The sequence below is a fragment of the Acanthaster planci genome, linkage group LG05, assembly GCF_054643075.1.
Source record: "Acanthaster planci isolate LZ-2023a linkage group LG05, COTS_SCS, whole genome shotgun sequence".
Lineage (NCBI taxonomy): Eukaryota > Metazoa > Echinodermata > Asteroidea > Valvatida > Acanthasteridae > Acanthaster > Acanthaster planci.
This window is the reverse complement of record NC_141781.1, coordinates 9,896,801-9,920,083: the sequence shown is the minus strand read 5'-3', so window position 1 is coordinate 9,920,083 and position 23,283 is coordinate 9,896,801. Positions and strand designations below refer to the sequence as shown.

Here is a 23,283-nt window from a genome sequence, read left to right as displayed (position 1 = left end):
TTATAAAGGCTTCACATCAATCGGCGTGTCTCTGGAAGTGCAGTCCTATGCAGTCGGAAACGGGAGACCAAAACATGCTATTTTAGCGTACCCCGAAATAAGGGTTTGAGGAAATGAGCTTCACAGAGGCAGAAAGATGGTAGCTTTCACTGACGCTTCGCAGCATTTTTACGATGCTGGGGGAAACATTTGGAAGTGAAAAAAATAATGCCGGCGGCGCCAGTCAAAGGCATTTGATGGAGGGGAGGGGAGGGATATTTCCTTTTATCCGGTACGTTCAGACTTTTCTGCTCCAAATGTCAGATTTTTGTCCGCTTATCGAGACGCTTCAGTGAAGGGAACTGAGTGGGCTATGAGCCAACTCCCGGGCTACCGGTGTTAGTGTTCAGCTGGCGAGCCAGAGCGACACCGTGGGACCAGCTGCCAAAATTGGTGCAGATAAACAGGAAAAAGCTCGACGCAGAAGAATCCTAGTTTGAATTGACCAGTTTTCCTGTTCATTTTGTTTTTGTATATGAGTAGGTGTTCACTGATTCCCAGGAGTGAACACCACAAGCACGCTACTGGGACCACATTTTCAAGTGAACCCGGGGGAAGTAGCGGGACCTTGTCTAACGTCCACGAAACCCCCTTTGGCGAAATGTTGACATCATCACAACAGCCATACCATCCCGATAGCATTTCACACTGGATCTTGGTGTTTTTCCCACCTTTTTTGATCGACAGTGCAGAGAAACGAGTCCAGGCGGGACAACTGCTCCCCGAACCCGTGCAGCCACGGGGGCACCTGCCAACCGGTGATCGGGGGGTACAGGTGCAACTGCACGGAAGGATGGGGAGGAGTCAACTGCAACAGAGGTGAGGACTCCACGGGGCCAAGCCTGCGGGAGAAGCGTGATCCTGGTCCCAGTCTACCCAGCATATTAGGCGGAGTAAAAAAGGAGTACATGTACTCGTCCAGTCTCAGTTAAACGAGTGGGGACTTTATTAGATGACGTATTATTTTCAAAGATGGTAGATAGATTTTCATGACAATGTTACTGATACTATTTAGAAGGAGTTTTCACTGACTTATCTTAAAGTTGCCTTAAAGAATCAAAATAGGTTGTCAATATTCGGAACAACCCGAAAGAAATTAAAAACTAAGAAATAAAAACGCAGACGAAAAGGAAACGGGGGTTGGACGAGGAACTGTTTTTTTTAAATTGGCTTTATAGCGATGGTATTACACATGAGTCAAACTCACGAGAGCAAAGTATACTCGTCCGGAGCTTACTGACAGAAAACATTTTAATTCAACGATTAATCATCAATACGCATGGGAGGCGAAACATATGGGCGTGGATCCCTAGTGACCACAAAAGTAGGGGGCACAAGATCAAGGTAGAGGAAGAGGGGCCTCTAAAAAAAATGAATGACGGATTAGTTCCTACTGAAAATGGCAAAGTTGAATTCGGTTTGTATTTTGACGACTGTATCATCTTAGACGAAGTCATGACTACCCTGCGTCCCTCAGACACGAACTGCAAAGGAGATGTATTTCTTAAACTTTCCCACGACCTCTTCAATTAACACACTTGTGGAACAATTCGAAGTCTGCTTGTGGGTCTGTACATGGATGCGTCTGCCTTCCACTCAGTTTCTTTTTTGAGGTTTTTTTTTCCAATGATTCAAATTGAGCGACACTGCCCATGTATATTGCATGCATTATGTTGAAAGTCATTATGAACGGTGACAATGGATTTGTCACTGCCATGGGATGACACTGGCGGATGTCATTTGCACAGTGTGGCAGGGAAGGACTCTAGCTTGTTTCATGTAAGCGTTTGCTCTTAGCATTTATTTAAAGCTGAACCTACATCAGTCCTAGTACCATTTAGCCATTTATTGAACTCCTTGAATAGCTGCAGTCGGGTGTCATTAATTTATTATTGTGTGATCTTACCTAGAACATTTGACAAGTTCGTGTTCCAGCCGACCCTGCTTACACGACGGTCACTGCGTGGTCATCAACAGCACAACCTACACCTGCGAGTGCCCCCTCGGCTGGACTGGGGACAACTGCGAACTCGGTTAGAACTTTGACACTTGACCTTGCACTTTGGCACGTTGTACTTGTATGCTCTTGCTTGTCCTTTAATTTGCCATGCTTGGTGGTGATTTCGTTCTATTGATGCCGTTTCTGATGTTACAAAGTCATAGGAAAGACGAGTAAATTCCTCGTTTTAGAATTCTTGTCAGATTAACATTCCTCGAATCAATAGTTCATGAGATTAAGGGAAAAGCACTACGAATTTTTCTTTATTGTTGAAACTAATTTCTGAAACAGCAAGGCATTTGACAAACTTGAACATGGTGAAAAGTATTTTTGAAACAATAAGGTATTTGACAAACTCGAACATAAGGTTTTTACTCGGGAATTTTTCAGTGACTGTGCATCATTTACTGATGGTGCCCTGGAAATTTGACTTTAGGATCAGCGAAGAGGGGGCGATAGTCCACAGTTGTTTGCCCGGAGGGGTTTATATGGGCATCACAAGTCAGACTTTGATCAGATCATTCACCAACGTGAAGCAAATGTTGGAAGCATCTCCAAAAGCAAGATAAGAGCCAACCTTTTCGTTCTTGACACCGTCAAGTATCTCTCTTTTTGAGGGGGACAAAAGGTTCTCTGTTCCATCCAATATCAGCCAAGCTAGGTATAATCAGTCCCTTCCTCTGACAACATCCCTTACTGTCCACTCCACTTAGCTTCTCGCACTTTGTTTTCTTTCTCAATGCCCCCCCCCATCTACCGAAAAACACCAACCGGGGACGGATACAAAATGTTGAAGACGGTGTGCGCATTCAAAGGGGAAGACTTCAAGTTACCCTTATCAACTGAAACGTGACTTCACTTCAGAGTACATTTTGTTTTCTATTGGCATTGATATGGCACCTGACATGTCAGAAGTTATCTCCTATATCAGTTTACGTTTGGAACTTCTTAAAACTGAAGGGCTCATACAAATTATGATGGTATGCTCGTTTTAAAAGTGGCTCCTCCCCACTTATTTTGATATGTGATGAGAGAGTAAAACTGTAATGTCAATTTTCCAAGTTTTAGAGGTCGCCCTTCTCAAGTTACCTCAAGGTAATTAAACCTCTCTTCGGGTTACCCCTCGTAATCCAAGCCCCTGATGAAGTTGCTCTTGTTACAGTTTCCGATTGTTATTGGAACCCAAGGGGTGCCTTATGTACGCCCTTTTGGTTTGTAATTTCAACACTTTCCTTCCTTGATCGAAAAGTCTCCCTGCTGTTCCTCAGCGAACCCTCCAAAATGATTCAGACTGACGGGTTAACCTTTGATAGCTAGTATAAGCAAATAAGGGGGAAGGGGGTCTTAACTGATTTTCAATCAGTGATTTTCAAACCTGTTTGTTATTTCAACTTCTTTGCTTTCAACCGTGTGCACCTTTTAACCACCGGTAATACCCCCCCCCGTTTCCAGGCCAGGAAGTGGAATCAATTGGAACTGCTCCACCACGGACGTTGCTAGACCATTTTGACTGGGGGGTGCCACATGAAATTTGCCGACGGACCGTCACGGAAAACAAGTGTACTCTATCCTTCTTCCTTTCATCTTATTCTCCGTTCTTCGTTTTTTTATTTCGCAGACAGACCATGACTTTGCCGACAAAACTAACCAACTGGGGTGTGGCACCCCCTCTAGTGACGCCTGTGTGCTTCACCCTGTGTACGGGTGAAGCGGTTCCAATTAAAGGCGTAAAATCTGACTACAGATTAGCTCCAATCTGCTTACAGATTAGTAGCTGAATTATACATATTACGTATTAAATATGTGTCACGGAGTATTCCAAAACCAGGCCGAAGGAAGTAGGCCCTCCTTTTTTATGTTTGATACTTCCATTCCACCTCATGCTTTAAAGCGGTGGTCCAATTATTTTACACGCAGGAAACTATGGAAGTTACAGGCAATAAAATTGTGAAAATGCTTTAATTCTTCGAGCCCGGCTTTGGAATGATGGGTCACATATTTATTTCTGTCTGATTCCTCCGATCGCGCTCTGCTCGCTCGCTGCACCCCCGTCCTAATCAGTGTGGATGTGCATTTCCCCCCTGCTATTTGTAGTTGTATTTTAATGTGCACGTCATTCTTGACTGTTTCCCCGCATGCTTGCATGTGCACGTTTTCCGTGATTTCAGAGGACACCGAGTCTTCTTCGGAATGTGACCCGAATCCGTGCCAGAACGACGCCACGTGCTACAATTTCACCACGTACTACGAGTGTGTCTGCAAGGAAGGGTGGATCGGTGCTGACTGTGATGTCGGTGAGTGAGGTCGTTTTACTCAACTTTAGTGAAGGGCTAATCGTTACCGGCGACTTGAGCAGGTGTTGAGAATAGACAAGTATAACAGGACTCAATGACATCATCTTCAGTTTGGAAAATATTTGATACCTATTTGGCACCGGTATATTTTCCTCTACGAATCAAGTCTTGAGTGTTTGTCTTGAAACTTCTTACGGTTGTGATTCCTTAGATCCGTTCTAAAAAAACAACAATCTTGTAGCCTTAATTTGCCATCAGAGGTGGCTTTACAACACCGAGCTTTAGGCTTTAATATATAAATGAACCATGGAAGTGGGGCTTTGAAACACCAACCAGTTGTTGTCATGTAGGCGTAGCCTACGTTTACGTCTAATACCGATATAGGCCTACCTCAAGGTCATCCATGGAACGTCGTAATGCTTATAGCGTGCAGCAATTCAAATGCATCTGTTCGCTTGATCACAACTGTGATCAGATCTTTTTGAAGTCTTAACTTATGTGGCCCAGGAAACTTACATGTTGCTCGAGATCTTTACGGATTTTGTCATGTTGCAAACATTGTTGATTGATCTTGTAACTTTAACTTTAAAGATTGTTTTGTGTTCGTTCTTCTCCACCCTTTCTTCAACCTTGAACTCAACAGAGGACATTCCCAATCCTTGTGAGGTTAATCACTGCCAGAATGGCGGTGTTTGCATCGTTCAATCAGAGAGGCAGTTCACATGTGGTTGCACTCGAGACTTCGAGGGCAGGAACTGTGAAATAGGTAGGCCTATCCTAAAGCTCATTCGTTAAACCAATTTCCTGTAAAAGAAGCTCCTAAACCTTGAAACATTTAATAGGAAGTGGGTTGAAAAAAAAGTGAAATTAAGATAAATAAAATATAAAAATTCCAAAAGATCTTTGAAAAAAGAAAACGTAATGTTTAAATAAATTTAAATCAAGTGATAAATGGTTTCATTCTGAATGTATTAAGTGATTGAAAACAAAATGGAAGAACATCTAACCTCAATCTATCAAACAACGGAAAGAAACATCATATGTCTCAGTATTTAAACAATGTCTCAATACCACTAGTTTCCTCGAATATTAACTCCAATGACTGCCACAGATAATGAAGATTGCAATATGTTCCTTTTCCCCCTTAAAATGCAGCAAAAGTCCGTACCAACCCCTGTGACAGGCATCCTTGCCGACACGGCGGGACCTGCCAGGGTACCGCTGGCAATCCGGTCTACACATGTACCTGCTCTGCCGAATGGACTGGCGATAATTGCGAAACAGGTAAGCATCTCTGAAAAAAATCTACATGTTTATCTACATGTATGTAAATGTATATCTAGATGTATATGAACACTTTCCATTGTATTTCACAATTCATGTTGTTCATCGCAATGTAGTTTTCAGTGACTTTTTCCTTCGTACTCTGCTTCTCAGACATGGCAACTGTTGACAAGTGCTCGAGCGACCCATGTCAGAATGGGGCGACTTGCAGCAGCTATACTGACCACTACGAGTGCCTATGTACCGAACGGTGGGCTGGAGGAAATTGCGAGATTGGTAAAGAATAAATATATGGAATATTGGGCATGTGGCGTTGCAACCCACTCTCTCCTTTGGCAGTGGTATAGACCTTTAGTCGGAACTGAACATCGCTGGTTCACGAACGACTAGGAAATGCACACGTCACGGTCGCATCGCTACCAACAAAATGAACACTCCCGACCAACACGGCTCTTTCCAACCGACGAAGTGCTTCTGCTCGAGGCGGATAGGTCATAAATAAGGACAACCACCTCATAGCTCTTCTCCTCGCACTTTACCCTTTTTTTGTTTTTTGCCTTTTCCAAATTGTTGACCAAATATTTGCCTAGAAATCCACTCTTGAATGGATAAAAACGGGAGAAAACAAGAATCAAACCAATTACAGTTGTACTAAGAACTATAGTTTCTTTAAAGCAAAGAGCTCTTCCTACTTTTTGTTGCCTTTTTATACAGATCGTGCAAGTATCGACAAATGCGAAAGTTCGCCGTGCCAGAACGACGCAACCTGTACCAGCTTCTACGATCATTACGAGTGTTCATGTCCGTCGGAATGGACTGGCGAGAACTGTGAGGAAGGTAGGAGAATGACTGGACCCATGTTCAAAGTTAGTTGATTGTCTGGCCTGTCCTGACCTGGTCAGGTCTGGTCTTACATTATGGTCTTTTACTAGAAGTGTAGGACTATCAGTCCTTGCCGACTTCAATTTTTATGAAACAAAAACGTAGTGTAATGAGTGTGTTACCTTGTGTAGGTATGATCTGTTAAGCTGAGGGCGCCATACACTTGCGGTAAAGAAAACAAGTGCTTCATAATCAGTTTGTGGATGTAGTTTCGTGAATGTGGCTCAATGTGTATCACATAATGGGCGACTAAATCATTGAAATGTCTGTTTACTTTTCCGTTTAAATGACATTTTGAGCCATTCATAAAGTTTGCTCTTGTATCAGTAGGCTATGTTTAAATTCCCGTTTCCCAAACATAATTTAGACCTTTTCATCTATCCGCTGAATGTGTTTATGGAAACTTCAGAGGTGTTTATGTCTTTCTACTTAATTTATTCTGTCAGTCACGGGGCCCAATGGGATCCTATGTTCTAAAATATCCTGCACTTGCTGTAGCTCATCTGTCGAGAGTTGCATATTAAAGGTTGGCAGTTGTCGCTGAAAAGTCATCCTTCACGTATTATAGGTGCTAAATAGACCTGAAGGTGTCATCGACCTGTCGGATGTCGTTGGAAGACTTTCTTCAGTTCAATTACGAATTTTCGTTTGATTTTAAATCAGTGATGAGGTGACGATGTAAGACCTTCAGATTTAAGCTTTGAGGTTTCTGCTCCTTTGATCGCTGCATGTTTTTGTGGAGATTATGGTCCAACACAACTGTAGTGCAAGAGCTATTGCTCCTCCACTTAATAACACTGATTGAGTCACTTTGGCATTAAAGGTGAACCTTCTTCATTCCATTTACCTCGTTTTTCTTTCAGAGGAATGGTGAGTTTGTTAAAATCATAACTGGAAAATCTTGCAAGGCTTGCCTTTTAGTTTTGCATGAGTACCTACAAGCACATGTACTGAATGTGTCACTATGCATGCAAGTAGTTCAGTGGGTTTCACTTTCGAAAATAAATATTTGAGAGAACTTTACTTTAGTGTTTATATCCTTACCTGATTCTATAACTGTCAATACTGGTTTTTACTTGTGAAAAAGCATAAGCTTTTTTAATTCTGTTACTTTGACAAGGACGAAAGTCTTGATCAGAATCTAATGGTTTGAACAATTTGTCATCCGACCGGAGTGTTTCAATTTTCGTCCCTCTCTTTGTGATCTCTTTTCAAGACGTTGATGAGTGTGCACTCGACACTAGCCCGTGCCATAACGGTGGAACGTGTATCAACACTGTTGGCGGTTTTAACTGCACCTGCCCCCGCGGCTGGCACAGCGCTAACTGCGAACTAGGTGAGACAAATCGCCTTTTGAGCAGTAAGACTCCATGATGACGATTAGGAGTGGGAGGAATTGACCAGTGACAAAAACGAGGGGTCGTGGGGTGCTAATTAATCCACAGAAAAAGAAAGATTAATGAGTTCGGCCTCAGTGTTGTTCCCAAATTAAAGTATTCACGAAAGAACGGGGAGAGGGCGCTTTGTTTCCGAGCAAAGATATCCCTTTGAACGGACATAACTAATATCAGGCCAAGTTCAGTCATCGAACATTTGTCGATCCCTGGTCGATTTTTCCTCGGCAACCTGTGCTCGAAACTATCCTGGGTACCAGGCAAATTGGATCAGTGCTTGACATAATGGCCACTGATCGAAGTTGGCCTAATCTGACAATAGTAATTCACTGGTTGACACATGTTGCCTGATACCGTTACCAAGTAGGCGGGTTGACTGTTCTCTGTCCCTAAATGACGTTCTAATTCCGTTCTTCGATTGTTCAAATAGTTACTGAGGTAGGAACTGGGCAGTGGCTTTTCCAGGTTTTGCGTTCTGGGGGACAAAAATGGAGATTTTTCTATGACACAGTGCCCATTTATTTTATCTGTAAAACCCCCTTCCCTCCATCAACATATTGTCTAGAAACTAAACTTTAGGGGGAACGGTATATCGGTACTTGTGAACGGCGCCCCGATTGTTGGCATCATCTTGTGCATTCCTACGTTTCAAGGTGAACCACCTTACTCCCTGCGAATATCATATGGATAATAGGAGCCCCAAAACTAAAATTCCTCCTCAGTGCAAAAAGTTTAATTTCACTCGTGCACTGAGTGGGGTCTGTTAATGCTAACCGTGTTTTGCATATACCAGAAACGAAATTTCTCTTCTGTTTCTTTTGGATCGTACAGCGTGTGTTGACAGCAATAAAAACTGTATGTATTGGGCGGCTGTGGGAGAGTGTAAAATCAACCCCAACTACATGTTGATTTACTGTCAGAAAGCGTGCGGAGTCTGCGAAGAGTACAGTAAGAATAGTTTTTTTCCTTTATAAAGTACTTGTTACTACGCCTATGCACTTGCGGACCTTTCTTTTGTATAATGCAAATATTGGCGGCCATTTTGCATGAGCGGCCAACGTTTTTCAGAACGTCCACCCTTATATATGCACATGTAGTTCACTACAATCTTGGCCTTAAATTGCTCATTTGCTTGAAAATGCAATAAGAGTCTTTTTCTTTTATTATGATTTTGAGGTTTTAATACTTGAGTAAGAATTTTTGGAAACTTGCCTGGTATTTCGGGGGGCGAATTACCAGGAACAATAACGTGATCTTCATCAGTGCTGTTGGCGAAAACACCGAGGTGTGTCAAATTAAGGTAGCTGCATAATATCATACTCACCAGTAAATGAAAATCCCCTTTACCACCAGTCTGTCAGGACTCCCATGACAACTGTCCAAGGTGGAAAGAACTGGGCGAGTGTACAAAGAACCCCTACTACATGATGGCCAACTGCCACTACAGCTGCGGCGTGTGTATTGACGGTGAGTAGATGTGACTCTCAAGCCTTTCTCTTCCTCACGCGAGGACGGATCCAAAACCAAATGTTTAGAAGGATCAAACTCGTGGGGGGGGGCAAAAATCTGGATTTGTTTTGTAACCTTGTATGACCCCTCTGAGTGATGGGGCTACATCTTGATTTGTTACACGCATTATGAAGGAAGGGAATTAAATACAGCGATTAAATCGCCTTTCATTATTTGAAAAAGGGTGCTCCTTTTTGGTAGGTTCGTTGGCCCTCCTGGATTAGTTTTTTCCTCACGCTGATAGATCGCACAAGTAGAGTGGCATTGAAAAAGCAGTGCACCACTGACAATGACTTTGTATAGGTTCATACTCTCGCCAGGAACGCGAAGGACATTCTCTCAAAAAAGAGAAGATAAAATGACATACGAATTTTTTCAAATCATAGCAATTCCTTATAGCTCAATCACCTAAGTTTCACAAGTACGTTTCCTCAACACTGGAATGGCGCCCACTTTACACCTGTTTTGTGGACCTCTGCTGCATTTTTTCTGTCGGTTGAAGTAACTGAAGTTCTCATTCTGTCAGAAAGTTCTGATAAAGTCCCCTATCATTGAGTTTTGTTGACTGGTAATCCCCCGTCGACATTCTCTATGTTTCGGGTTACCTTTCAATTTGGACTGTCTCCGAAATATTATTTCAACTTGTACTTTTTCAGATGAATGTTCCAGCAGTCCGTGTCAGAATGCCGCGACATGCGTGGACGGCGTAGACTCCTACACATGCACGTGTCCGTCTGGCTTTGAAGGCGTCAACTGTGAAATAGGTCAGCCTGGTTTAATCTCTTAATATTAAAACTCGAGTGTTATTTATCCAGTACGTAACGAATCTTGATTCTCTTAAATTCTCTACGTATTATGCTTCTTATTTTAGATATCGACGACTGCCTTAACCAGCCATGCATGAATAACGGTACATGTATCGACAGACCTAACGGTTTTCAGTGTACGTGCACGGAGTATTACAGAGGATTCACATGCGAATTAGGTAACAAATCTTCCTTTTTTGTTTCACCAGAATATTATGATTTTGGGTTCCATTATTTTATCCGACATATCCTGAATTTTCTGGAGGGAGATGGTAACAGTACGTGAGAACTGCGTGTGATGTTGGTAGACCAATAAAACAAACAAAGCCTATAGAACTGAAGACTTCCACAGGAGGCGTTCCATTTCCGGCACAAATTATTCAAGTTTCAATTATTTCCTATCTCAGTTTTTGTTGAATACCTGAAAAGATACCAGTGTACAGCATTTGCTTTATCTCATATAAATTTAAACTTAATTCCTTATTTTTCCAGATGCAGATTTTTGCACCAGCGACCCTTGTGTTAACAACGGTACATGTGCGAGTGATTTCACCGGGTTCAACTGTACATGTCCAGATGGTTTCGAGGGAACAAACTGCGAAATAGGCGAGTTTGTAGTCGTACTCCAGCTCTGTAACTACTCTCCAACCCGCTAACACCATGAATAATTTGACCCATATATCTTATCTCAGAGAACTTTGATCTCAAGCACTGGAAATCTGTATATTTCTGGCAGTGTTCTGGACTTGTCGATTGAAGTCTAGTAAAAGGAATCTTTCAGTCGTTGCAGATGTGATTTTGATGGTGGTATTTTGTTTTCATTATGAACAGAAATCAACGAGTGTACCAGCTCACCCTGCCAGCATACTGGGACATGCGAGGACCAGATCAATGGTTACTTGTGTCATTGTCCCCAGGAATGGACCGGACCGGAATGCCAATTTGGTAAGGTCAAAGTTTAAACGGCAGATGCTTGGGACAGTTGAAGATATTACCCTATGCAGAATATTTAAAATTGTCATCACTGGCCTGAAGGGAGCGAGAAATTAAAGAAAAAAAATCTGTATTCTCCTACAATTCAACAATTTACAAACTTTTCTGAGCATCGTCTTCAGAATTTGTTTTCTTCACACAATAACTCCACTTGGTTAAGATGGTATGATTCTTCTTACAGTGTTTTCTTTGACTTTTAGAAATAAGGGTTTGTCGGTTTTCATTGGGAGCAAATTGTGTACAGCAACCTACCAATCGTGTAGATTAGCATATCATAATGATAGTTACTTTTGGTAGGGACGACTAGTAAAAGGAAATCCGTTTGCCCTTTGGCTTCAGATTTTGATGAGTGTAAGAGTAACCCATGCATAAATGGAGGGACGTGTTACCACGGCGTGGGCCATAGACTGTACATATGTTACTGCCCAAGTGGATTTGAGGGACCCAACTGCGAACAAGGTATGTGGTGTGTTCATAAGCACAAAAATTTTTTTAAATGGCGTCATGTTAAAATTTTAATATGAGCAACAAGCCCTACAAGGGCGACATTCCACACTACAAATTTGCCTGCAGTGGGTTGAATTACAATCATAGGGGATAAAATCTGAAACGTCCCAGAATGGTATATATTAACCCAGTCTTGGGATACAAATTTATTTCTGGTTCATTTGTCAATCGCCAAATTGGTAATATTAACCGATTTTTGGCTAAAATAAACCGGAATATCAATTTCAACCACCAAAATCGGGTTGATACAACCCACAGTTTTGGGTAGTTGGGTTTCCACCCTCCCTTGGTTTGAAATTTAACCCAGGCAGTATTCATTGCAGAGTGTCTCACATTAATTCAGTTGACGCTGCAGTTTTCAATAGGAAAGTGCACCACCAAGAGGTTGCAATGGAGAGGCCTTTTGCTGCAAAGCATTACTGTAAAGTCAGCATCAACAGACGCATACACTGAATTCAGCAGGCCATAAGTCTTACTTAAGGCAAACTTCATTTGTGGAAACGTTTATAACACACTATTGAACTTACACGGTTTCCAGATGTAGTGTACATGTGTAGTCTTCTACAAATCCAGTGTTAAAGTCAACTTTTACTCAAATTTGTGTCTGGATTGCGATGTTTTCGTCTGAAAAAAAAAAACAAAGAACATTTGGTGACATGTGACATTATTAAAATTGACTAAAACTCAACAGCTCTATTTATGAACAGTTTCTTCAATCGGGAATGGGGTTCACAAATACCAATACGTGAAAATTAACTTGTGATCTCTTAAAACTACCTGTATGCTTTCATTGGGCCAAAAAAACTCGCCGGGTTTCTTTTCAGGGGCTGTCTCCAAAAGTGGTGTGGTGACGTGGCTTTTTTCCCTCACGTTTGTTCTATAGATGATGTACATGCACATGGGCTTGTACGTAGACTGGCCTCCTCACTATTGAACGTTTAAAAGCCTTTTCGGCTTTTAGATGTACACAGGACATAAGACCGCGTCGTTTGTCTTGTTCGCAGATGTAAATGTATAACAAATGACGTCATCTGAAAAAGAGCCTTACTAAAACTTTAGGGGCCTAGAGGGACTCCTTTACTGTTCCTATTACTCTATCGTACCCCATCTACAACACGTTTAAAATTACTCAGTATCAGGATTCTGATCGATCAAGCAAGTTTGGCAGCGTTTGGACAGCGTTATTATACCAAATAAAAACCTTTATTTTGCGGACGCGCAGGTCTACTGCGACGCATACGCACGCGCTAACGAGAAACTGGAAACTTTTTTTGGCCTTATGGGTAATTTTCTGGGCGTTTCTCTTTTATTTATCAAGAGGTGGATGAGTGTTCCAGCTCACCATGTCAAAATGGGGCAACCTGCCAAGATTTGCTGGACGGTTTCAACTGTGATTGTACCCCAGGCTGGACTGGACTTACATGCGGCCAAGGTAACTTGGACAATCTTTTTGGTCCCGTTTTACTCCTTTTTCCAATGTCAAAGCGCTTTTTATGGAGAACAAAATATAAAGATAAGCATCACCACCACCGTAGATTTTCCTATTTAATGCAATCCTCTGGTCAATTAAATGCAGGACCCAGTCTTAATATACATTGAAGACGAGTGCTAGCTGGAGGAAGTTATTTCTTGTTCCATCCCACCACAACCTGCAGTTGAGAAAACTGAATTGTGTGCAAATTTGTTAGTCATATTTTCTGATAATGAAGAATATGAGTGCATATTGAATATGTACTCATTATGATCATGTACATGTAGAAAACATTGGATTGGAATAGGAGTATCACTTTACAGGTAAACGGTAATCATGGTTAAGTTTTTTATGTTTTTCTTTTCAATAAGAAAACAACGTTTGATGTTCCTGATATAGTGGGCCTACCAACAACTCATACAGTATTGTCAAGAGTTTGTCTCACCTGAATTAGGAAGCAATACTTTTTCTGATATTTTTTCCAGATACATTAGAGTGTGCCAGTAACCCTTGTCGACGTGGTCAGTGCATTGAGGGCGCTAACCGATTTGAATGCCTGTGCTTCCCAGGATTTACCGGGGTCATGTGTGAAATAGGTCAGTCTAGAAGTACCCAAACACCAGAGGGCGCTCATTGACGAGTACGCCGTATCAGAACCTCTTACAAAAGTATTACTCACTATTGATGGTGCACGTCCTGCGTTTAGACCCTAGTCAAGTGCACACATGCCAAATATCACATACACTCGGAGGGTGTACAGTATTGGTTTACCTGCAGTCGTTTTGGATTTCACAAACTGCCTGAAGATAGTCTGAGGTGCTTTTTCGCTTTTCTCCCTTGGTAACAACTTCACGTTTTCCTCTATAGATGTGTCATCTTAACCCCTCTGTAAGTGACATGTATAGGGGAAATAAAAACCGAGGACAATAATGCAGTCTCATGAAAAACCAAGCTATGCCAGACTAAAAGTGGAGGGAAAACTCCTCCAATTTAACCGATGGATTTTTTTATTTTGACTTTTGCGTCAAGTAACAAAGAACTTTCAGAAATAGTGAACTCTCCTTTTCGAGAATACGTCGATCATTTTCCTGCCATTGCAGCGGGGGGGTTCTCATTTTGCAGTAACAGGTGTTGTTCTGGCAGAGAAAACAAACTTGATATCCTGGAGTGGGTGTTGTGAATCCAAACTACAAATAACATTTTTGGAGTATCTCCAGAACTTTAAAAATATAAAAAAATATAATTTGATATTAACTCGGTAACTTTAAATTTTTTTTACTGTATACAGACGTTGATGAGTGCGCCAGTAATCCATGCTTGAACGGTGGACAGTGTCTAAATTTGGACAACCGGCACGACTGCATCTGCCCAGAAAAATGGCAAGGGAGATATTGCGAAGAAGGTAAAGAGCGCCCCCAACTCTTAACACTATTCCTTTCCATTTTCGAAACTATTTCTCGTTGAGATTCGGCCCTCAGTCCTCTTAGTAATAGCGCCCTCTGCCTCAGCAGCCGTTCAGAATCCTGGACGATTTGGAAAAGTAATTTCGTTTAAGGACAAAAACCTGAGGTTTTGACTTCTTCATTTTTGATATGCTGCATCTAAAATCAGTCTTGTTTGATTCAGCCATGTTTCATAAAGCTGGTTTGTTTTTGTCATAGCAACATGTTTTGAAATGATGATGGAAATGATGTCAAAAGTAATTTGTGGTAAGAAGGGCATGCCTCTAGGTTAGCATTCACAAACCTTTGTAAGTTTGAAATTTCAAAAAACTTCAGTTCGTCTCGAAAAAAGAGAAAAGTAAAAATTACTGCACTGAATATAGATTTTGAGTCTCTGGTCGAGTTCGGGCGGCCTGTTCTTGACACAGGTTTCTTGTTCTCGCGCTCGGACGACAGGAACACGACTCAAGATTACTGTTCTCGGAACAGAATCACACACCAACTCCTCGTCAGGGTTTTACATGAACACACGGAAAAACTTGTGAAACTTTGATTTTTGAACAGTTGCAAAAATTAGAGAGATGGCTTCAAAAGTCTCTGCAGACAATGGGAAGTTTTGCAAATTAACATTAAATATTTTCAACAACACAGAAATTAATATTCCTGTTTCAATAGAAAAGAATTCAGCCCAAGCATCCGGATCCAAGCATTAACTCTCTAATAACGTACCTAGCCGCCGCCATGTTCCATGTTGCTTGCTACTGACTACCAGCAATAACTGGTTCTTTGTTCACGACGTTCGAGCGGCCGACCCGTAAACATTGGTCTCAGACTTGGAAATTTGAAATCGGTGGACAAAGTTTCCATAATTCAAGAAAAAGCACGACGCCTTACGTACCTCGGATAATAAACGATATTTGATGGCCTTGCTTTACCCTGACCGCTTTCCGTTGGAATCGCGCCATTTACACAACCAGAAATAAACGAGTTACAGATCCCTCTTTAATCGGTAGCTAAACTCGGTAACAGAGTGACAATCCATCCAATTAGCTAAGGGGCCATTTGAGAAGATGGTGCCGTAGCTCGCCGAGTCCCCAAGCCCTCGTTCCCCGGTTTATAAATAGTCCCGCCTCCCGGAGCAGTGCCAGGCCGTGCCCGGTACAGGCTAAGCCGAGTCACGGTTATTTTCAGTCCGGGCGCTTCCGTGTGACTCATGGTGCACGAAGAGGTCCCGGTTTCCGGCCAATCAGTAGGGAAGGGGGAGGGTTATTTTTGTACACGATTAAGCTGATCATTTTCAAGTAACACCCAGGGCCGGTTTGAGGGGTAGTGTAGGCTTCCTTTCCGTATGCGTCATCAGTATTTTTAACCCCCCCTACATGACCTCCGAACATAGAGACAGAGGAAAAGGTTATTTAGAAGTCAGCAAGAGACCTTTTCAGCATGCTTAAAACGGAATCGAGGCCTGTGAAGATTTTATGAAAGAGTTTAAATGTCTGTTTTAAATTCTAAAGTTGATTACAAAGACAAATATGAGGAAGTTTTTTTTGGGGGGGGGAGGGTGGTCATAAAAACAGTGGAAAATAAAAATATGAAATGTAATAGTACTTTTTCTTGAAAAGATATCAGAGATTGCCAGTGTCAGATGAGAATATTTTGATACACATTACTGGGTATTTTTGTCAATTAGAGTTGCAATGGCTGATGATTTTTAAAGAATATTTTCAATTTGGAGCACTGTTACAAGTATGGTAAAAAGTAACCGAGCAGTTTCTAATTTATTTCTGTCAGCCGTTACGACAATGCCTCCTACAACCCCGTTTACTACCAGCGCGACATCTCCATCACCTAAACCTCAACACGCCTCTGCTTCATGGAGTGATTTTGTGTCAGATTTCTTGGAGTCATCGTACCCTCAGAGCAGCCATGGTGAGTTCACTACGCCCATTGACGAGGAAACAGGGCCGGACGAAGGCCCTTCAGGCATGGGGGAGGAAGAGGTCAACACGCCAACACAGGACCAAGAGGTCGCAGACACAACAAGCCCCAGAATTGAGCTGGTGGAAACAACGGAGCTTGAGGCGCTGGAGACTACCAGCGACACCCAGATCACGGAGGGCGCAGACAGGCCTAGCACGTCCGTGGGCAGCACCACGGGCTTGGACAACAGTGTTCTCCACAAGGATCCCATCGAAAAGAACCCAGCCGGTACGGATGGGAGGAAAGGGGCGGGCCAGAGCAAGCAATCCCAGCAGGCCTCCACGGGCCACATCATCGCCGTGGTCTTTGGCGGCCTGCTGTTCATCGCCATTGTGGCGTTCCTCGTCATTGTCGTGGTGCGGCAGAGGCGAAAGTCGCGCATCGGCAAGTACGAGCACTTCAGCATGGACAGCAAAGACGCCCTGGCCTGGAAGGAGATGGACACCCGCTCGTACAATGACTCTATTAACACGGAGAGCTCCAACATGTAGCCAGGGTACAGCGTCGGGTTTACAGATTCTATTGGCAGTTGAACTCTTAGTGACTTTGCTGTGTCACAGTGTTTTCACTTTAAACATCTAACCAGGGTATCTTGAGTGCCTCTGCACTGCCTTATGTCAAGAAGACAAGAGCCCCTCAGTGTAATTGTGTATATCAAAAAGGCACTAATGTTTTTCACCTAAGTTAAAGCAACGATTTTTTTCAACATGAAAAGAGGGCAAAATGTCATTGGGCAATTGTGCAACGAATTTCCACCCATGACATAAACGCCTTCTGATCTAACAAATATCTTTCACAAGTGGCAATTGCCAACAACACGACCGGAGTTGTCCAAATATGCTTTCTAAAACAAATTGATGCACTACTGCATTATCAGTGGTATTCTCTGTGAACGAGAGCTGGCCGCAACATCACTCTGTGGGTGCACCCACAAGAAATAAACAAAGCTCACAAGGTTGACAGGTGTCGAAAATGTCCAGCTTTATTTTGTGATTTTAGCTGACCATATCGTGAGACTGACAAGATAAAATGCTCTACGTCGTCAGTCTGACAATCTATGCTGTTAAGATCACGAATGAAATCGTACCATTTAGACACCCTGTAAATTAAGTTGCTGTGACAAATATGGGTTTTTTTCCTGTGCTGTATGGTCTGAAGGGTCTTGTAAGTAATACCAAATCCAATTTAGCAGAATTAAGATCTAAATCATTACAGCTGCACAGGTTTTGTAACTGGTAAAAAGTGAACCCCCTTGGGGTAATGACACGAAGCCCTCGCTAATTGTAATGCCAAACCTCCAAATGAAATGCTCATTTGAGCCCCTCTCGGTATAAGCGAGTTTTTAAAGTACACGCACCTTTAGCACTCTATAGATGAGTGTCTTGACTCCGTATCTAGGGAAGCTGGCCCCATCCTCACATCCCTCAAAGATGCTAATCTAGACCGGGGATTAGAAATTCTTTGTATAAGAACGTTGAGTTGCATCGTAATGTTTACCTCCCAAAGAGGGTGTTAAACTTGGCAAAGTATCAATTATCCTCGACCCCAAATTCTCAGTGTCACCTGCAGCTGGGCTGTTTAGAAACTTCGTGGTCTAAATCATCGAGATGCACATTAGCAACTATTTTACCAGAAGAATTTCTGGACAGGAGAATGAGAGCTGGGATAAGTGCCTTTATTGATTATTCTTAATGCAGCACTGTGGTTTTGTTAACTATTCTTTTTATGTATTTTTAATTATTTAATTTCATTTTACTGAGAACCTGACTTACCGCTGCAACCCCAGGCTCCAGCACATCGCATCTATCCTTGTTGGATTTCGTCACACAATTTTAGAACAGGGTACATTAATGAACACACTTGGGGCTGCATGATATCAGCTGCAAATTCAGGCAATCTATTTTAATCTACAATGTTTTAAATGCACATAATGGAACAGTTTAACTCAACCTTAATTGTCGAGCCGGCCATATGAACAAGGGAAGTGATCGGTTTTTCTCTTGCTTTTTTGTTAGTTTGATTGTTTGTTTTGGCTGTGCTCGTTTTATGATTTTTAATTGGGGAGGCATCCAGGGGTAACGACATCTGTTGAAGATGGGGTTTTACATCCCCCACGTACTTCGGTATAGCCTCTTGAGTTTTGGTTTTTATTCAGTTAGCCGTTTGAAATGTTACACGTGTGTTTTAATGTTTATACATGTAGATATTCTTTAAGATTTATCTGTTACGGGAGCGGGTATTGTAAGGTTTTGCTTAAATAGTGCAGCTTTCGTTTGGTCCATGCACACTCCCAGTCCGTGAGAGCAAATAATGATCATTTCCTCGTGTTTTCAGTTCAGACCGTGATCTTTTAAACAATTACCTCCGTGTAATCTGGTCAGTTAATTAGCTTCCGTGAAGCTACATCACAGCCCTGCACACCGTCAAATGGATATCTCTCACTTTACGCTGACATATTTTCTTTTGCAAATTTTTCGTTTGATCTGAAGATTTGGCATGAAAACAACTGAAGAGTATATTTATTGCAACTAATGTCGTCCTGCAGTAAAAGAATTGTTTGTATGTCGTTTTATCTAAAGGCTCATGAATGAAAACTTTGACCATAATGAAGGTAAACAGTCACATTTGGATAAGGACTGTAATCTGATCATAATGGATATTTACAATTGAGTACTTCACTTAAAAGAAACGTCAAACTGCATGTTGCAAAATTGCTCGAATCAGAAAAGAAAGTATGCAATTTAAAGTTCCGAAACATAACAAGGGCTCTAACAGAATGTTACGGTTATTTTATTGGTATTTCGAACATGTAGAGATTCATACGTTGATGTTTACAACTGCTGAAGGCTTTGCATCTTATTTAACATTCCCTGTGTCGATATTATGTCAAACGCAGAAATTAGTATCAGGTACACTCGGTGATCTATTTGTATATAGTTTTCTTGAAGACAGCATCTATTATTTACCGCGCATGCTCTTCTGTAAGCTGGAAATACATCATGTACAGTTGTATAGTTCCACATAAAAAGAGTAATTCACTTTTGTACTGACTTTCTTGTTGGCCTTTTTTTTTGTAAAGTACTTTGAGTTGCGAATCATGGTCAAGAGTGAGGAGTTTTTTTTTGTTAATGAAAGCTGTACAGATGATACTGTAAACCTTACACACATCTTGCTGTACGTTGTAGAGTACGGGAATTATACCATCAGTAAGAAGAGTGACCGTAACCTAAGAACTGCAGCATTAACCTGACAATACTCGAAGCTTGTAATAGGCAAAGAGATGTTTTGAGGGTAAGTATGCTATATAGTGTAGGTAGGAAAAGATGTGTTTTTCAGTATTAAAGATCCAGTGTAATTGACTCCCAATTAGTGGGTGCGCTTAGATGGAAAAGTCACCCAAACTGTAAATATTTTATGACAGAAACGTTTTGGAATAAAGTGCGAATTGAAGATGTGTGTAAATCAGATGAAACTATTGAGCTGTATGAACGTGCGAAAATGGACTTGGCATTGAAATAATAAACGATCAGTTTATTTTGTAACAAATTCAAAAGGCTATGTTATTTTATAGACTTATTTGCTATACCTCATGCTATTTAACAACTTTACAATCGCTCAATCGAGAATTTTGGTCAAGTGACCCCGAGTACACAGACTTCAGGCTGGTGGGCTTATAAAGTCTTGTTGAAAAATACCAAGAACGTCTAATAATCAGAAGGTTCAATAATTATATAGTCCAAAGGATTAATTGGAAACATTAAATGATCCGGAGCTTGACAGTCCGTATCGATTGTAAGGTTCAATGATTCGGTAATAAAATGTATATGTAAACGTGTAAAGGGAAATAAGGCTCCGACTACTAAGCCATGAACCCAAGGTTGTATTGACTTATTCTAAATTTGGGAATATTGAACCTCCGGCAAAATAAAACCTCGGATTATCGAATCTGTATAGACTATTGAATCTTCAGTCTATCATATTGCTCGAATTTACAAACCTTATGTTATGTTCAGACTAGTAGCCCCTGACGAAGTAAAATTTGCGTGGTTGGACCATCGCCTCTTCTAACCAAAGAAACTTCTTGACAATCGAACGGATCCCCTTAAACACCGCACAGGTAAAATCTCCAGTGGTGCGTTGGAGGATATCGAGGGCAACTCAAGACTTTCGATTCTCATCACGCCATGGTACATTAACTTTCGAATGAAGACATGATCGTTACCATACATATGCAACTCTTAGGCAGAATAGGCGTGATGTAAGTCTTGAACATGCCTGGTTAAGGTTTCCATCTACAGTTTCCTGATGAAAACATATATAACATTACCTAAATTGGTAACGTCAAAATGTTCCTGCTTTACAGGTGCGGTGATACAGAGGGACGGGGGTGACAAATCAACTTATCTAGGTACTTTTGGCCCTTGTCCGCGGGTGTATTGATGTCATACCATGTTTAGCTAATTGTCTGATTGGGCTGTTAAGTGTTGGAATGTTGCTCCTTGTGGAACGTCTAGCCTCACAGTACACTGCAAAACCTGGGGTGTTAAATTTAACACCCCAGGTGTTATCAGAGGACTACACGAACACTTTGCACTATTGTTAAAAATCTTGGAGTAATGTGGTGTTATTTTTAACACCTTCCAGTGCTTTGAAACACTTGTAGGTATGGAAAGTAACACCAGCGGTGTTCGAGTTACACCCTATGGTGTGATCATCTGATGACACCAAAAAGTGTTGATATCAACACCACATTTTGTGCAGTGTATATTTACAGCATATATACAGTACATGTGCGACCAACATTCAATGTTCCCCTTACAAAGTGACCCTGCGTGTGCCCTCATGATAAACAGCTGGGACAGCTGTGTTTGTCCACGAAATGAATTTCGTGATTGAACATCTAATTTTACGAGCAACCCAATTTTAATGGCAAAATGATACCTTTTCGTGTTGGTATTGAAACATATTTTCGGGAATAAAAAAGAACCACCACACCCATGGAATCGTTTCCAGATTTGCCTTTCCTGAAATCAAATTCCTTACAAACTTTACCTCAAGAAGCCGTATTTAAGACGAAAAAGTTTTGTGACCAATGATTCGTAGAAGGCACCTCATACATGCAGTTTAGCCTTGAATGAAGGCTAACTACAGAATGACCCACTGCAAGTTACCCCTTTGTAATTGGGATATCATAAGGGGGAAATTGTGGTTTGAGGCAACGTGACAAAGAGGACTGGAAAGGTTGACCACCCCACCTTCCATGAAGGAGTCAGTACTTAGGGGAATGAGTATTTTTTCCAACTTCATTTTGATTTTGCTACATTGTACATGTAATTTGTTTCATCATAATGTCCTTTGACAACGACTTTTCAAAACGGTTGGATGTCTTTGATATCCCTTGTCCCTGCCAAATCATCTACATCTTTGAAAATATTGTTCAACGTCCTGGCCAATGTTGGTCATGACATTAACAACTTCTGGAGAGTCTTTCGATGAAGTCTTTCAGCAGTCCTTCAGCAGCAAAATAGTTTCGAATATTATACTAGTACCGAAACAGGTCATCTCTAGCCCTGGACTTTGTAAAATTGCTGTCAGCCTTTTCACAAGCATTCGTTTTTGGCCCCATATAACAGGCCAACCAACTTCAAGCCAGTTAGTGTTATAATTTTTCTGTTTGAGGCATATTCGGTATGCTTTTTGTTTCATAAAATCGATTATCAATAATTCATGCGCCCATTTAGCGATTAGAAACAGATTTTTAAAGCTTAGACCTTGCGTGATATTTGCCAATTTTTATAATTCAGGAAAAAACGTTAAAACTCACCAAGGCATGCTTATTGTTAGAATTTGAAATTTGACAAAAACATCGCTACACCTTTTTCCACAGACCAATTCATCTCTGATGCATTCTACTTACTACAAAGTTTTAATCACTTCAAGAGGATATTTCCGTGAATATTTTTGTGAAAGCGTTGGCCAATCACAATGTGCGAAATTTGTTGACCCAATGCGCGTTTGGAAAGGGTTGACAGATTTCGCACGTTATGATTGGCCAACGTGTTGCAAACTCTTGGTGGCGCACTATTGTGAATCGCCCGTATTGTAGAGGGTTGGGGAACCGACATAGACCCTCTACGGGGAGGTACCGGAAGAGGGACTGACAAGGACTTATTCCCCTTCCCGAGGTAGACGCCTGATTAACTCCACGTTCGTCCCAAGAGAAATATGAAAGGGCTGCGTAGCACCGTTATAAGAATGTTGACAAAAATATAATTATACAATGAGTGCTCTGAATTACCTTATTGCAGAGCTTTCGGTAACTGGGTACCTTCGTCGGGAACTGAATCTGCTTGCCCTGACGAAGGTATCCACTCACCGAAAGCTTGGCAATAACATACTTCAGAGTACTGATTGTATAATTACATTTTTGTCGTCGTCCCAAGTGAGGACGTCCTTAAAGCGATGAACGTCTTCCTAAAAGATATGTCAGGGTCTTAATGTTATGATACCTGTCGGATGGTTATGAGGACCGGGTGCATGAATCAGCTACTTACTCCCTGCCGATGTTGTTTTGGAGGTCAATAGTCCTGTTCAGCGCCTGTGATTAGATAGCTAAGCTAAGACAATCTCTTCCCAATAGTGCGTCATACATGACATTTTGTAACTCACTATAAAAAGGTTTA

The 23,283-nt window shown here is 41.5% G+C and overlaps 1 protein-coding gene across 3 annotated transcripts in view; it reads left to right on the top strand.

The window, feature by feature from the left end:
- LOC110987126 (uncharacterized) overlaps positions 1-20,545 on the top strand; it is a 56,910-nt gene extending 36,365 nt beyond the window's left edge. For 2 of the 3 annotated variants that reach the window (XM_087137115.1, XM_022249582.2), the window contains exons 9-27: positions 727-858; positions 1,950-2,072; positions 4,207-4,332; positions 4,976-5,098; positions 5,488-5,616; positions 5,770-5,892; positions 6,331-6,453; positions 7,715-7,834; positions 8,724-8,840; positions 9,246-9,359; positions 10,058-10,165; positions 10,273-10,386; positions 10,700-10,813; positions 11,039-11,152; positions 11,540-11,659; positions 13,026-13,139; positions 13,664-13,774; positions 14,467-14,580; positions 16,412-20,545. In XM_087137115.1, the coding sequence (XP_086993241.1) occupies positions 727-858; positions 1,950-2,072; positions 4,207-4,332; positions 4,976-5,098; positions 5,488-5,616; positions 5,770-5,892; positions 6,331-6,453; positions 7,715-7,834; positions 8,724-8,840; positions 9,246-9,359; positions 10,058-10,165; positions 10,273-10,386; positions 10,700-10,813; positions 11,039-11,152; positions 11,540-11,659; positions 13,026-13,139; positions 13,664-13,774; positions 14,467-14,580; positions 16,412-17,091 (2,819 nt within the window). In that variant the 3' untranslated portion in view covers positions 17,092-20,545. The remainder of the gene's footprint in view (positions 1-726; positions 859-1,949; positions 2,073-4,206; positions 4,333-4,975; positions 5,099-5,487; positions 5,617-5,769; positions 5,893-6,330; positions 6,454-7,714; positions 7,835-8,723; positions 8,841-9,245; positions 9,360-10,057; positions 10,166-10,272; positions 10,387-10,699; positions 10,814-11,038; positions 11,153-11,539; positions 11,660-13,025; positions 13,140-13,663; positions 13,775-14,466; positions 14,581-16,411) is intronic. The other variant, XM_087137116.1, reaches the window with a different exon arrangement.
- The last annotated feature ends 2,738 nt before the right edge of the window (positions 20,546-23,283 follow it).